Genomic DNA, 15659 nt, shown 5'->3' on the forward strand with positions numbered 1-15659 from the left:
CCAAAGGCCCAGAAGGATCATCATCAATGTCAGGCAAGTGGCCAGCGTGGAACAGGACAAGCTGCAATCCCTCACAGCCTCTTCATTGTCCTCGCTGAAGCAGCAGCTACAAGAGAGAGCAGAGACACAGCTCTTGCAGGACTTGCTGCCACTGGTGTCTGGTGAATCCTGGAGTAGTATGCTCCCTAGTGCCATCTCTGCTGACACCACTAACATCTCCTCCAGCAGCAGGCGGCTTGATTCAACAGGTGCTGCTGTCACTGCAGAGGTGACCAAGAATGATGGCAAAGAGGACTATTAAAAGGAGACAGAGAGGGATCGTGGCTTGTCCCACTCCATGCTAGCTCCTAGACTGGGGATGCTGCTGCTGGCCATGTCCCTCTTCCATTGGGGCCAGGAGGAGGTGGCAGCAGCCAAACCTAGTGGGTATTCTATGATCACTATGATCAGTTAGGATGCTTGATTATAGTGAAACTCCCACGGTTTGCTCTGCTTCCACCCCCTTGCCTCTGCCTCCACCTTCCCTTCTGCTCCCTTCCCCTTCCGTCTCCTTCCATTCTTCTGGTGCTGACATAGACAACTGACATAAATGCCCCATCATATGCTATTAAATGACTGGGAGTAGAGGGCAGTCTTAACTTGGTGCTGAAAAGAAGACAGTGTTGGTGCCAGGCGGACCTCGGTGGGGAGATCATTCCACAATCGAGGGGCCACAACTGAGAAGCCCCTCTCCCTTGTTTCCACCTTCCAAGCCTCCTTTGGATGTGGCACTTGGAGGAAGGACTCAGATGTGGATCATAGTGTCCGGGTAGGTTCAGGCAGGGAGAGGTGCTCTGTCAGGTATTGCAGTCCCAAGCCATGTAAAGCTTTATAGGTTAAAACCAACACTTTGAATCGGGCTCAGAAACATACAGGCAGCCAATGCAAGTGGGCCAGAGTTGGTCTTATACATCCAGACCTTCTAGTCCCCATTATCAATCTGGCTGCCATATTTTGCATGAGCGGCAGCTTCTGAACAGTCTTCAAGGGCACCCCTACATAAACAGCATTGCAGTAATCTAACTTGGAAGTTACCAGAGCATAGATTACTGTAGCCAGGTTATCCCTGTCCAGATAGGGGCGTAACTGGGCCACCAGCCGAAGCTGGTAGAAGGCCCTCTGTACCACCGAGGCCACCTGAGCCTCAAGTAACAGAGATAGCTCCAGGAGAACCCCCAAGCTACAAGCCTGCCCCTTCAAGGGGAGTACAACCCCATCCAGAACAGTTTGAGCACCCTCCATCCTGTCAGAAGAACCACCCACCAACAGCATCTCAGTCTTGTCTGGATTGAGCTTCAGTTTATTAGCCCTCATGCAGTCCATTGTCACTAGCCAGGAACTGATTTAGCATATCCACAGCCTCATCTGATGAAGATGAAAAGAAGTAGAGCTGAGCTGTGTGTCATCAGTGTATGATGGCAACACACTCCAAAACTCTGGATGACCCCACTCAGCAGTTTTAGGTACATGTTGAATAGCATGAGGGACAAAACCAATCCCTGAGGAACCCCAGGCTGGATAATCCATGGGGCCAAGCAATATTCCCCAAGCACCACCTTCTGGGGCCAGCCATCCAAGTAGGACTGAACCACTGCAATGCGGTACCCCCCACTCCCAAATCAGACAGGTGCCCCAGAAGGATATCATGGTTGATGGTATCAAAAGCCACCAAGAGAACGAGAAGTATCAACAGGGTCATACTCCCCTGTCTATCTCCCAACACAGGTCATCATACAGGGCGACCAAGGCTGTTTCCGTGCCAAAACCTGGCCTGAACCTTAACTGAAATGGATCCAGATAATTAGTCTCATCCAGGAGTGCTTGGAGCTGGTTGACCACGACCTTGCCCACGAAAGGAACATTTGCCACTGCCCTAAAGTTGTTAAGATCTTCTGGGTCAAGAGGATTTCTTCAGGAATGGTCTCATTTCCGCCTCTATCAGGTGGCATAGGACTACTCCCTCTCACAAAGAGGCATTAATCACCTCCCTGGCCCAGCCTGCTGTTCCCTCCTTGTTGGGTTTTATAAGCCAAAAGGGGCAAGGATCCAGTATGGACATGGTGTATGAATCTGTCCAAGCACCTTATCAACGTCCTCAAGCTGTACCAACTGAAACTCATCCAAAAAACCTGAACTTGGCTGTGCTCTGGCTACCTCATCTGATTCACGTGCTGTATCACTGGAGTCTTAAGTCCCAGCAGATGCAAGAGATTTTATCCTGGAAGTGCCTAGCAAATGTGTCACAGCGGGCCTCAGATGGATCTAGTGTCCTTAGAGCCAACATGTAATAGGCCCTGGACAATTCTGAAAAGCTCTGTTGGGAGGCAAATAGAGGATTGTTTCTTTGCCGCACTGACTGTCCCTGATTATACCTGACCATAGGCACACACCAGTGTTCAATTACATCCACTAGCAGCTTTTCTCCATCTACACTCAAGCCATCTTCTCTTTCATTGCTCTCAGCTCTGGGGTATACCACAGAGCCATACAAGCTGTACTGCAGAGAGGGTGCTAGAGATGTGAAGGCATGGAAAAAAACCAGGAAAAAAACACCGTTTTTCTGTTTTTTCCAAGGACCATTTTTGGGTTTTTTTCTGAAAAACTGGAAATATTGAACAGCTTTGGATTATGAAATATTTTTTCCTAAAATTTAAGATAAGGTGTTTGTAATAAGAACACCTCTGTAGAAAAACTAGAGGTGTAAAATGTCTGGAAATAATGAAGCCATGGGGAAAAATGCATGTTTAATCCTCTATATAAGATTTCCAGCATAGTTATTTCTTCCATTCCTTATTAAAATTATTGATCTAAAGTATCTTTTACCAATAGACATTTATACTCAGTTTCTGAACATGCAAGAAGAGTCACCATACCATAATAATGGAAGAAAATGTGCATCCTCGAGAGTTTGGGTTTTGTTCTATAGAGTCCTGTGTTTCTGGGCTTATTCTGGTTAGATTCGGTAGCAGTCAATTAATGCAGCTCTAAAACCCTCATGCGAGGGAAACACTGTAGATTATCCCACCATTGTCACCAGATACAACAGAACAGTGGGTGTGTTATCCCACCTATGTTTCTTTTCTTTTTAAAATGAACTTTGAGATTTGGGTCTATAGAACTCACTGCCACAGTTTTTAATAAAGTTCTCAATTAGACCTCATTGCTAGGGAATGCTGCCTCAGCTATAAAACCTCTTAACTAATGCCTCTAGAATAAACCCTCTCTACCTAAAAGAAACTCAGCAGCCTAGTTCCTGTGGCGTAGCCATGGGACTGACAATACCACTAGAGACAATCTTTCAAAATGAACAAAAAATAAGATGTTCATTAATGGAAATTATTTACAAAAGTGACTAAAATGTCATTCTTCAAATAAAACGCTGAGATTGCTTAAAGATTATTAAATTAAATATGGCTACTTACCTTTCCTAAGCCGAGTCTTTCCCAGCTAAAGAAAATCTCAACAGCTTTTCCTTCAGACCAGATTTCCCTAAGCTCCCTAAGGAATTTCCCTAAACTTCATTACAAATAGGAACAGATGCTGTACATCGGTCTTCTTCTGCCTTCAGTTCTTCCTGATACTTCTGGCTTCTAGGATGATTCAGTTGTTTCAGGGACTACTTGCTGATGTTCCCTCTGGTCAGACATTAAATAAGAACCTAAAATAGATTATGTATATCTTGGTGCGCTCATAATATTATCATGTTTGGTACATTAAATTTAAAAGTATAGTTTATTCAGATAATAATTACAAATTCACTATCTGAGTTTACTTTTAAAAGTTTTTAAGTATAATAATTTTGAGAGCAAACCAAGTTATACATAATGTAACTTTAAGAACATAAAGGCTACTTTATGTTCTTAAAGCAGCTTTCCCCAGCCTGGTGCCCTCCAGAAGTTTTGGACTACAATGCCCAGCATTCTTGATCACTGGCCATGCTACCTGAAACTAGAGGGAGATGAAGTCCAAAATATGTGGAGGGCACCAGTTGGGGAAGGCTGTCCTAAAGCAACAAAGTGACTTTAGATCTGTATAGAGCACTAAAATTTCATTGCTTACTTTTCCATTTTCCCCAAAATTCTAGGTTTAAAAAAAAAAACCAGGGGAAAAAAACTGGTTTTCCCCATGTCTTCAAAATTTCCAGAGGGCACTCAGGAGCAATTGTGTCAACTGCCTGGGTCATTTCTCCATTCGACAGATCAACCAGGGTTTTGACAAGAGTGCCTGCCACATCACCTGGAAAAACCCCTTCGAGCCTTCTGGAAACCATCTGGATCCATTAGCCTCCAGGGGCATACCATCTTAACAGGTCCCCCACCCTTGCAGAGGGAAAAAGCCACTTTCAGGCTAAGCCACAACAGGAGGTGATATGACCATGACAAAGCAACTAAATGATTAAAAGTCCCCCGCCTTCAGATCACCATCTCCATGACCGGCTCAAAAAAACAAGTCTAGAGTCTGCCCTGCGACATGTCTTGGGCTGATGACATGCTGGGACAATCCCATGGTTGTCATGGAAGCCATGAAATCCTGAGCTGCCCCAGACAAGGTGACCTCAGCATGAATATTTACGTCCCCCAAAACCAGCAGCCTGGGGGACTTCAGCATCACACTGAAGACCACCTCTGTCAGCTCAAGTAGGGAGACTGCTGGGTAGTGGGGTGGGCGGTACATCAGCAGAATCCAACATCTGTTCCGCTGGCCCAACAAACGATGCAAAGACTCCAGACTAGTAGTCAGATGGACAGGGAGCCTGGAGAGATAGAATTCTTATAGACCACAACAACCACTCCTCTCCCCAGCCCTCAAGTCTACCCTGATGTTGAACCAAGTACTCTGGCGGGCACAACTGGGAAACGATAACTCCTCTGTGTTCACCCACCAGCTCTCAGTTATATAGGGCAGAATGGCCACCTCATCCAGTATTACATCATGGATAAGGGAGGTCTTCTTATTCACTGATCTGGCATTTAAAAGCAGGAGACCTTAGGGCAGGCTGATAGGGCAACCACCAAACACAGATGTGGGGAGGACTGGAACACGGCACAACTGTTATCTATGTGGCCCACATTCCCCACCTCACTAGCCCTCCTCCCAATGCCATATTTCTCTCTACCTGCCACTACACTAATTGGGCACCCTCCCAGGTCCCCCCACTTGGCTCCATATCCTCCCTCCCAGGCACATACTCAGGCCCTAAGATGATATTCAGATGACCAAGCCCAGATTATATTCTATACAGACCTCATATCTCCCTAGCTGACCCACCTGCTGAATTATCAAAGTCCTGGGGTGCTGAGGGCTACGCTGCATCACTTTGCCCAGCCTTTCTCCACAGGTGTCGATCCATAAGGCAAGAGAAAATTGAACATTCCCACTTACCTTGAGTGTTTTGTAGGCACTGCTCATGGTAGACACTCTGTGGTTTGCATGTGTGCCGCCCAATTTGCAAAGATGACAAACAGGCCTTCGGCATATTTCACAATACATGTTTACTCTCTCCATTTCATGTTCCGGACACATCAAAATCTAATAAGGAAAAATCAGAAGAGAAGTACTTCAAGAACTGCCCACCAGTGTAGTACATTACTTGGATGCCATAGTTTTGACAGAATCACAGATGAATGTAGCCATGGCACTGTATGGTCCTCTCGTTGTGGATACTTTTCAGTTTGTGCAGTCTGAGGATGTTGACAAGCTGCTCAGACTGAGGCCTACCACTTAGACTTTAGATCCTTGCCCCTCCTGGCTAGTGTCATGTCCCCCTCAGATTCCTCCAAGGATGAAGGGGAAGAGCAGGCTCCAGACCCAGGGGAAGGAACCAGCACAGAAGGAGCCCAAACCCCCGAGCTCCCTATGGCGGTTCCAGGCCCAGTTGCAGTCTCCCCAGAGGATTCGGAGGTTGAAATGCCACTGACCCTGCAGAACAAAGGTAGCTGCATGTCCAGGAGCAGCATAGGTGAGCCGTTTAAGACAGAGAGGCTCTCAGAGACAGGAGGACTGATTAGATACACCTGCCTCAAATCGTGGCCATTAAAAGGGGTTGGCAGGCTGGGGCTAGACCGCTGAAGAAATGTCGTGTTACACGCTGGTTCTCAGCCTCAGCCCTTGTGCACTGCCGTGCTCGTGTTTCCTCTTGGGTTTCCTCGTGTGTTTTGGACCCCAGATCGGATAACGGACTTCTCTTTGCCTCGACGCTTTGGATTCACTGCCTGGGTAAAACATCCCTTGCTACAAGACGCTTTTTCGCTTCCCAGCCTTGGACAGGTTTACAGCCCTGTTATCAGCCGGTGATTTATTGCCGCTAGCTGCCGTCAGCTAGCAGGAGTCGACAGCAAGTGAAGTCTGCCAGAGCTGGGCTTACAATATGGCTATCAGTAATGGTCAATGCCTCATTAAGGTATGAGGGTAGATCCAGCAGTCCTGAAGGAGTCAGGAATAAATCCACTGTTGAAGAAGGGAAGTTAGATCTTTTGGCTATGGAGAATCACCACTATTTCAAATCTACCATTTCTAACAAAGGTCTTGGAGCAGGTGATGGAATGTCAGTTCCAGGCAGTTTTGGATGACACTGATTATTTAGATCCATTGCAGTCTGGCTTCAGGCCTGGCTTTGGGACAGAAATTACCTTGGTCACTGGGAAATTGATGGGGAAGGGGGAGTATAACTCTACTAGTTCTCCTGGACCTCTCAGTTGCTTGAAATACCATTTACCATTGTATACTTCTGGACTGTCTTTTTGGGATGCGACTTGGAGGCATGGAGTTAGAATGGCTCCAGTCCTTCCTGGGCGGCCAGACACAGAAACTGGTGCTGGGAGTCTTTTGTTCTACTCCTCGGCCACTGACATTTAAGGTGCTTCAAGGTTCCAGCTTGTCTCCTATGTTTTTGAACATTTACAAGGAACTGTTAGGAGAAGTTATCTGGAGGTTTGGGCTGAGGTGTCATCATGTGGTTGACACGCAGCTCTAACTCTTTTTCCACCACCTAATCCCAGGGAGGCAGTTGAAACCCCTGGGCGAGTGTCTGGGGAACAGTACTGGAATGGATGAGAGCTAACAAGCTGAAATTTTATTCAGATAAGATGGAAGTACTGTTGACTGGGAAATCTGTTAATCTGAATGGAGGTTTAGATCCCACTCTGGATGGGGCCACATTCTCCCTGAAGGGCAAGGGTTGCAGTCACTGCCTTGTTGTGGCGAAGGGGCTTGCGTAACTCAGTGAAGCCATAAGCTATGCCGTGCAGGGCCACCCAAGACGGACAGGTCATGGCAGAGAGTTCTGACAAAATGTGGTCCACTGGAGAAGGAAATGGCAACCCACTCCAGTATTCTTGCCAAGAAAACCCCATGGAACGTATCACAAGGCTAAAAGAGATGACGCCGGAAGATGAGCCCCTCAGGTCGGAAGGTGTCCAATATGCTACTGGGGAAGAGCAGAGGGTATTTCCAAGTAGCGCCAGAAAGAGTGAAGCGGCTGGGCCAAACCCGAAAGGACACTCAGCTGTGGATGTGTCTGGTGGTGAAAAGAAAATCCGATGCTGTAAAGAACAATATTGTTTAGGAACCTGGAATGTCAGATCAATGAATCAAGGTAAGCTGGAGGTGGTCAAACATGAGATGGCAAGATTGAACATCGATATCTTGGGAATCAGCGAACTAAAATGGACAGGCATGGGCGAATTTAATTCAGGTGACCATCATATCTACTATTGTGGCCAAGAATCCCTTAGAAGAAATGGAGTAGCACTCATAGTCAACAAAAGGGTGGGAAAAGCAGTACTGGGGTACAATCTTAAAAATGATAGAATGATCTCAGTACGAATCCAAGGCAAACCATTCAACATCACAGTAATTCAAGTCTATGCCCCAACCACTGAGGCCGAAGAAGCTGAGGTTGATCGGTTCTATGAAGACCTACAACACCTTCTAGAACTAACACCAAAAAAAGATGTCCTCTTCATCATAGGGGATTGGAATGCTAAAGTAGGAAGTCAAGAAATCACCGGGATAACAGGCAGGCATGGCCTTGGTGTACAAAATGAAGCAGGACAAAAGTTAATAGAGTTTTGCCAAGAGAACATGCTGATCATAGCAAACACTCTTTTCCAACAGCACAAGAGGCGACTCTACACATGGACGTCACCAGATGGTCAATATCGAAATCAGATTGATTATGTCCTTTGCAGCCAAAGATGGAGAAGTTCCATACAGTCAGTCAAAACAAGACCTGGAGCTGACTGTGGCTCAGATCATGAGCTGCTTCTTGCAAAATTTTGGCTTAAATTGAAGAACGTCGGGAAAACCACTAAATCGTTCAGGTATGACCTAAATCATATCCCTGATGAATATACAGTGGAGGTGAGGAATAGATTTCAGGGATTAGACCTGATAGACAGAGTGCCTGAGGAACTATGGACGGACGTCCGTAACATTGTTCAGGAGGCAGCAACTCAATCCATCCCAAAGAAAAAGAAATGCAAGAAACCCAAGTGGCTGTCTGATGAGGCTTTACAAGTAGCTCACGAAAGAAGGGAAGCGAAAAGCAAGGGAGAAAGGGGAAGATATACCCAACTGAATGCAGAGTTCCAGAGAATAGCAAGGAGAGACAAGAAGGCCTTCTTAAATGAACAATGCAAAGAAATCGAGGAAAACAACAGAATGGGAAAGACTAGAGATCTCTTCAAGAAAATTGGAGATCTCAAGGGAACGTTTTGTGCAAAGACGGGCATGATAAAGGACAAAGAAGGCAGGGACCTAACAGAAGCCGATGAGATTAAGAAGAAGTGGCAAGAATACACAGAAGAACTATACAGGAAAGATCTGAATGTCCCTGATAGCCATGATAGTGCAGTCACTGAACTTGAGCCGGACATCCTAGAGAGTGAAGTCAAGTGGGCCTTAGGAAGCATTAGTAACAACAAAGCTAGTGGAGATGACAGTATTCCAGCTGAGCTATTTAAAATCCTAAAAGATGATGCTGTTAAAGTGCTGCATTCAATATGCCAACAAATCTGGAACACTCAACAGTGGCCGCAAGACTGGAAAAGGTCAGTTTACATTCCAATTCCAAAGAAGGGCAACGCCAAAGAGTGTTCAAACTACCGCACAATTGCGCTCATTTCACATGCCAGCAAGGTGATGCTTAAAATCCTACAAGCTAGGCTTCAGCAGTATGCGAACCGAGAACTACCGGAAGTACAAGCTGGGTTTAGAAGAGGCAGAGGAACTAGAGATCAAATCGCCAACATTCGCTGGATCATGGAGAAAGCAAGAGAATTCCAGAAAAACGTCTATTTCTGCTTCATTGACTACGCTAAAGCCTTTGATTGTGTGGATCACAACAAACTGTGGCAAATTCTGAAAGTGATGGGAGTACCAGACCACCTTACCTGTCTCCTGAGAAACCTGTACGAGGGTCAAGAAGCAACAGTAAGAACCAGACATGGAACAACCGATTGGTTCAAAATTGGGAAAGGAGTACGACAAGGCTGCATATTGTCACCCTGCTTATTTAACTTATATGCAGAGTACATCATGAGAAATGCCGGGTTGGATGAATCAGAGGTCGGAATTAAGATTGCCGGGAGAATTATCAACAACCTCCGATATGCAGACGATACCACCCTAATGGCAGAAAGCGAAGAGGATCTCAAGAGCCTCTTGTTGAGGGTGAAAGAGGAGAGTGCAAAAGCTGGTTTGAAACTCAACATTAAAAAAACGAAGATCATGGCATCTGGCCCCATCACTTCCTGGCATATAGGAGGGGAAGAAATGGAAGCAGTGACAGATTTTACTTTCTTGGGCTCCAAGATCACCGCAGACGGTGACTGTAGCCATGAAATTAAAAGACGCTTGCTCCTTGGGAGGAAAGCTATGGCCAACCTAGACAGCATAGTAAGAAGCAGAGACATCACCTTGCCAACAAAGGTCCGTCTAATCAAAGCTATGGTTTTCCCAGTAGTAATGTATGGCTGTGAGAGCTGGACTATAAGGAAGGCTGAGCGCCGAAGAATTGATGCTTTCGAACTGTGGTGCTGGAGAAGACTCTTACGAGTCCCCTGGACTGCAAGGAGGTCAGATCAGTCCATCCTAAAGGAAATCAACCCTGAGTGCTCATTGGAAGGACAGATAATGAAGCTGAAGCTCCAATATTTTGGCCACCTAATGCGAAGAGAAAACTCCCTGGAAAAGACCCTGATGCTGGGAAAGACTGAAGGCAAAAGGAGAAGGGGACGACAGAGGATGAGATGGCTAGATAGCATCACGGATGCAATGAATATGAACTTGAGCACGCTCCGGGAGAGAGCGCAGGACAGGAAGGCCTGGCGTGCTATGGTCCATGGGGTCACGAAGAGTCGGACACGACTGAACGACTGAACAACAACAACAACATGGAGGCACAGGTGTAATCAACTGCTAGGATTGCTTTTTACCCGCTTAGGCTGGTGTCAAGAATGAAGGCCTGCTTTCTGCCATGAGAACAGGCCAGGCTGTCACGTCCAAATCAACCATCTGGAGTTAAGTGTTATCTAACCATTTTTCGTCTCTGCAGCTCAAGGCCAGGCTCAGTACATGTTAACTGGGAAAGAAATAACAGCTGGGTTTGGTGGGAAGATCCTGCCCCTTCTGAGGTGAGGGGTGTGTGCCCTGGGACTGAGCTTTGAATGGCCATCTGAATTCTGCCTTGAGTTGCTAGGGCCGGGCCTTAAATAGAGGGGCTGAGGAAGAGCCAGGCCATCTTCCTTGCCCTGATGGTCTTGGGGGTGCGTTGCAGTCTAGAGACTATCCTGGAAGGCCCATACTTTGGTATGTATAGGATAGACTAGCTAGCTTTATTGTTTTGTTCGGGGGGGGGGGGGGGGTCGTATAAAGGCTTTCAGCATTCTTGAGTATTTTTTATACTTGTAACCTTGCTTGTAATTTCCTGTACAACCTACCACCTCTCCCCTTCCCTTCCCCATTGTTCCTTCCCTTAATAAACTTTTCCCAACTTTTAGTTGGTGTGCAAGTCTGCATAACTTCAGTGCTAATTTCAGCGCTTACTAGCCAGGGTGGAAGGCTACTAGGTTATTGTGGGGATTTGTGGCCAGGTTTGGCCATCCTACCTTGCAGGGTTGTTAGGGCCAGGCCCAGCAACCCTTCACAGCTGGTTTGGCAGCTGCAGCACTATCTAGAGAAAGCTGACCTAGCAACAGTGACACATGCCTTGGTATTTATTTATTCGTGTCAGAAGCATCACAATTAAAAACATACTATAACACAAAGCATTTAAAATATAAGATGTAGAAGCTAAGATATATAAAAGTTAGACAAATCTTGCCCCAAACTAGCAACATTAATTGCTTTCTGTCGTGCTATCGTAAGGTCCTCGTGTGTGCACTGGTCAGGGCACAAAGGGCAAGTATACATATGTGTCGTTGTCTGCAAGTCTCCACAGTCGCATAGGGCAGAGATCACCGGATAGCCCCATTTATTTAGAGTATCTCTAGATCTTGTTACACCCATGTGCAGTCTATTCAATGATTTCCAAACTTCCCAGCTTTCATCAAAACCGGGTGCCAGCTCCTCTGCTGGTTCCATCCAGTGTGGATGCCTTGGTTACGTCCAGTTTAGGTTACTGTAATGCGCCCTATCTGGGGCTTCCTTTAAAAATTGTTGGTTTTTTTTACAGAGGGTTGCCTTTGAAGGCAATTCTGAAACTGCAACTGATACAGAATGCAGCAGATAGAATGCTAGGCACTCGGATCTTATTACTTCTATTCTGTGTCATGTACATTGGCTGCCTGTTACATTCTGAGCCTAATTCAAGGTGCTAACTTTGGCCTTTAAAGCCCTAAATGTATGGGATCACATTATCTGAAGGACCATCAACAGCCTGCCCAAGCATTTAAATCAGGATCAGAGGCCCTACTGTTTGGCCTACCAGCAAGAGCCATTAGGCTGATGGGCACTAGGAACAGGGCTTTCTCAATGGTAGCCCCCAGCCTTTGGAATTCCCTCTTCAAAGAGATACATATGGCTTCACCACTGCTTTCTTTTACCAAAAAAACCCTGAACACCATTCCAGTCTGTATTTGGTATTTAAAATCATTAGGTACTGCTCTGTGCATATGCACATGTTTAATTATAATTGCATGTTAATTCTTTTGTAATATTGTAAACCATTTTGTGAGGCCTGAAAGGCCAATTAAAATGGTTTAATTTATTTATTAAATATTATACAGCATATTACATATGCTATTATCTTTATTAATATACTCAGATGCTTTAGACTATACAAACAGTACCAAACAAATTTAACTTGTGTTCCAAGACTTTCAAATGTATCTATCTATCTAGCATTTTTTTAAAAGCACCAACATTCAAGAGTTTATATAACTATCTGTCTTGCCTGAATTAAGCTTCAATTTGTTAGCCCTAACCCAGCTCCATTACTGCCTTCAGGCTCTTCAAAGGATCAACAGCTTCCCTGTAATCTGATGAAGACAGAAATAGAGCTGAATATTAATGACAGTGCACACCAAATCTCTGGAAGACCTCTCCCAGAGGCTCCATGTAGATGTTCAATAGCATGGGAAACAAAATTGCCCCTGGTCAAGGTGTCAAGCAATATCCACAGCACTACTATCTGGAAAATATCAGAACCACCATAAAACAGTGCCTCCAAAGCAACCAAATGATTCCAACCAAGTGAACCCAAAGGATACCATGGTAGATGGTATCAAGTGATTGTAAGCTGAGACTATTAGCAGTGGTAAACAAGTGGAAGCATGGAGTGCCACACAAAAAAATTTCTAGAAACAAACCATCTGGCTCTGCAAAAGGGCATGAAGAAGATTATTATTTCTTGCTTCTTTTTTTGCTTTTTCTTAATAATAAAGTAAATGTAAGCAAGTTGGTTCACCCAGTTACTTGTTTTGCATGTTACAAAGATTTACTTTTTTCAGCTTACTTGATTATTCTGATTCATACAGTACTTTTCTAAATTTAATAACAGAAATGCTAATATGAGATACTTTATAATTAGATTTGACTAAAAATCCACAACAGCCTAGAATTTAATATTTTAATATTAATTCACTTAACAGGATTACAAGCAGTTTATAAAATAACTAGCTGATATACCCGGCGTTGCCTGGGATGTAATTTGGTCATAGGTACTATTTGTTAGAAACACACTAAGGTAGGTTTATGCTTCTCGGAAAGACTCCATAAGAAAGGTGAAAAGGAAAACTTGGGAGATTTTTTGTTTATTTATTATTTTTTAAAAAAATTCTTATAAAGAGTACACAACACAATTGTTGCTTACTGTTACAAACTAATTCTGGAAGTTATAACTGTATGTGAGAACATGGAGATTCCCGAGTGGCATGATGGGTGACATGATGGCGACAGCACCAACAACTATGGACCTAACGTTAAATATTAGGAAAGTAGAAGTTCATTGTAAGGCTTATTTATAAACAACATTTGTTGTTTTTCAGTTGGAGCAAAGATATACAACTGATTTGAGGAACCCTGTTTTTTTGGAGTCATGTTGAATCCACCAGACTTGATTTAAAAAGCGCAACAATTATAATGAGCACTGAATAAAAAACACTACTAAAAATGCAAGAGACTGAATCTGTAAGCACTACTACAATATAATCCACACTGAATCTCATATTACTAAATGTTAAAATGTTCAACAGAGACTCTAATAACACTTTAGCACTATTCATAATTTATTTATTTATTTATTAAATTTATTAATCGCCCATCTGGCTGGTCACCCAGCCACCCTGGGCGATGCACAACACACCATAAAACAATTTAAAACAATAAAATTCTACCATAAAATTTTTTTTTAAATACCCTAACCCACCCCAAATGCCTGCCTGAACAACCACGTTTTTAATGCACGACGGAAGCTCATTAAAGAGGGGGCATGACGGAGTTCCCTAGGGAGGGAGTTCCACAGAGTGGGGGCCACCACAGAAAAGGCCCTCTCCCTCGTCCCCACCAGTCTAGCTGTCCTGGCTGATGGGACAGAGAGAAGGCCATCCAAGGCTGATCTTGTTAAGCGGCCTGTCTGGTGTTGCTGGAGGCGCTCCTAAAGGTAGGCTGGGCCGGAACCATATAGGGTTTTAAAGGTCAAAACCTACACCTTGAATTTGGCCCGGAAAACAACTGGTAACCAGTGCAACTCCTTCAGCACTGGAGTGATGTGATCTCGCCGGCGGCTGCCTTTAATCAGGCGAGCTGCCGCGTTCTGTACCAGCTGCAGCTTCCGAACCGTCTTCAAGGGTAACCCCACGTAGAGCGCATTACAGTAGTCTAAATGAGAGGAGACCAGGGCATGTACTACCGATGGGAGCAGATGGTCGGGAAGGAAGGGGCGCAGCCGCCGTATCAGATGGAGTTGATACAGCGCTGTCCGGCTCACAGCTGACACCTGAGCCTCCATGGACAGCTGGGAGTCCAAAATGACCCCCAGGCTGCGGACCTGGTCTTTCAAGGGTAGCCGTACCCCATTCAACACCAGGTCAACATCCCCTAGCCTCCTCTTGTCTCCCACCAAAAGTACCTTGGTCTTGTCAGAGTTCAGCTTCAGCTTATTCCTCCCAATCCAGCCACTCACCGTCTCCAGACATTTGGACAGGGATTCTATGGCCAACTTTGGTGAAGATTTGAATGAGAGGTAGAGCTGCGTGTCATCCGCATATTGATGACACTGCACCCCAAACCTCCTGATGATAGCCCCCAGCGGCTTCACATAGATGTTAAATAGCATCGGGGAGAGGATGGAACCCTGTGGCACCCCACAAGTAAGTGGCCACGGGTCCGAAACCTCCTCTCCCAGTGCTACCCTCTGGTACCTGCCGGAGAGGAAGGACCGGAACCACCGCAATACAGTGTCTCCAATGCCCAACCCCTCCAGGCGGTCCAGGAGGATACCGTGGTCAACGGTATCAAAAGCCGCTGAGAGGTCGAGGAGAACAAGGAAGGAGCATTCGCCCCTATCCAGAGCCCTCCTCATATCATCCACCAAGGCGACCAAGGCCGTTTCTGTCCCATGCCCAGGCCTGAAGCCCGACTGAAATGGGTCTAGATAATCAGTTTCTTCCAAGTGTGCCTTCAACTGCACCGCCACCACCCGCTCAATCACCTTGCCCAAAAATGGCAGATTTGAGACTGGGAGAAAGTTGTTCAGAACTTGAGGATCCAAGGAGGGCTTCTTTAAGAGCGGTCTTATCACTGCCTCCTTGAGGGCTGATGGCATCACTCCCTCCTCAAGGGAGGCGTTCACCACCGCCTTGATCCCCTCACCCAGTCTCTCTCTGCAGCCCATAATGAGCCAAGATGGGCAAGGATCAAGTAAGCAGGTGGTCGGCCTTACAGATGAAAGCACCTTGTCCACTTCATCAGGAGGAAGAAGCTGGAACCGATCCCACAAAACCGGTTTGCCACAGGCCGCCTCTTGCTCACTAACTGTATCCACAGTGTGCAGAGTAACACACCTAAACTGATCAATTTTATCTGCAAAGTGCCTTGCCAAAGCCTCACAGGAGGCCTTAGAATGCTCCAGTGGTTCCAGAGCCACAGGACCGACCAGGCTCCGGACCACTTGGAACAGC

The 15659-nt window shown here is 45.6% G+C and overlaps 1 protein-coding gene across 6 annotated transcripts in view; it reads right to left on the bottom strand.

The window, feature by feature from the left end:
* The window catches only part of TRIM36 (tripartite motif containing 36), a 104500-nt gene that overhangs the window by 34806 nt on the left and 54035 nt on the right, over positions 1-15659 (bottom strand). For all 6 annotated transcript variants that reach the window (XR_014787690.1, XM_084833891.1, XM_084833892.1 and 3 more), the window contains exon 4: positions 5422-5568. Coding sequence is in view for 5 of the 6 variants with exons in the window: in XM_084833891.1 (XP_084690017.1) it covers positions 5422-5568 (147 nt within the window). In the remaining variant the exon portion in view is untranslated. The remainder of the gene's footprint in view (positions 1-5421; positions 5569-15659) is intronic.

The sequence above is a fragment of the Heloderma suspectum genome, chromosome 2 (assembly GCF_057233095.1).
Source record: "Heloderma suspectum isolate Gila_16-S chromosome 2, 16-S_ref, whole genome shotgun sequence".
NCBI classification, from domain to species: domain Eukaryota; kingdom Metazoa; phylum Chordata; class Lepidosauria; order Squamata; family Helodermatidae; genus Heloderma; species Heloderma suspectum.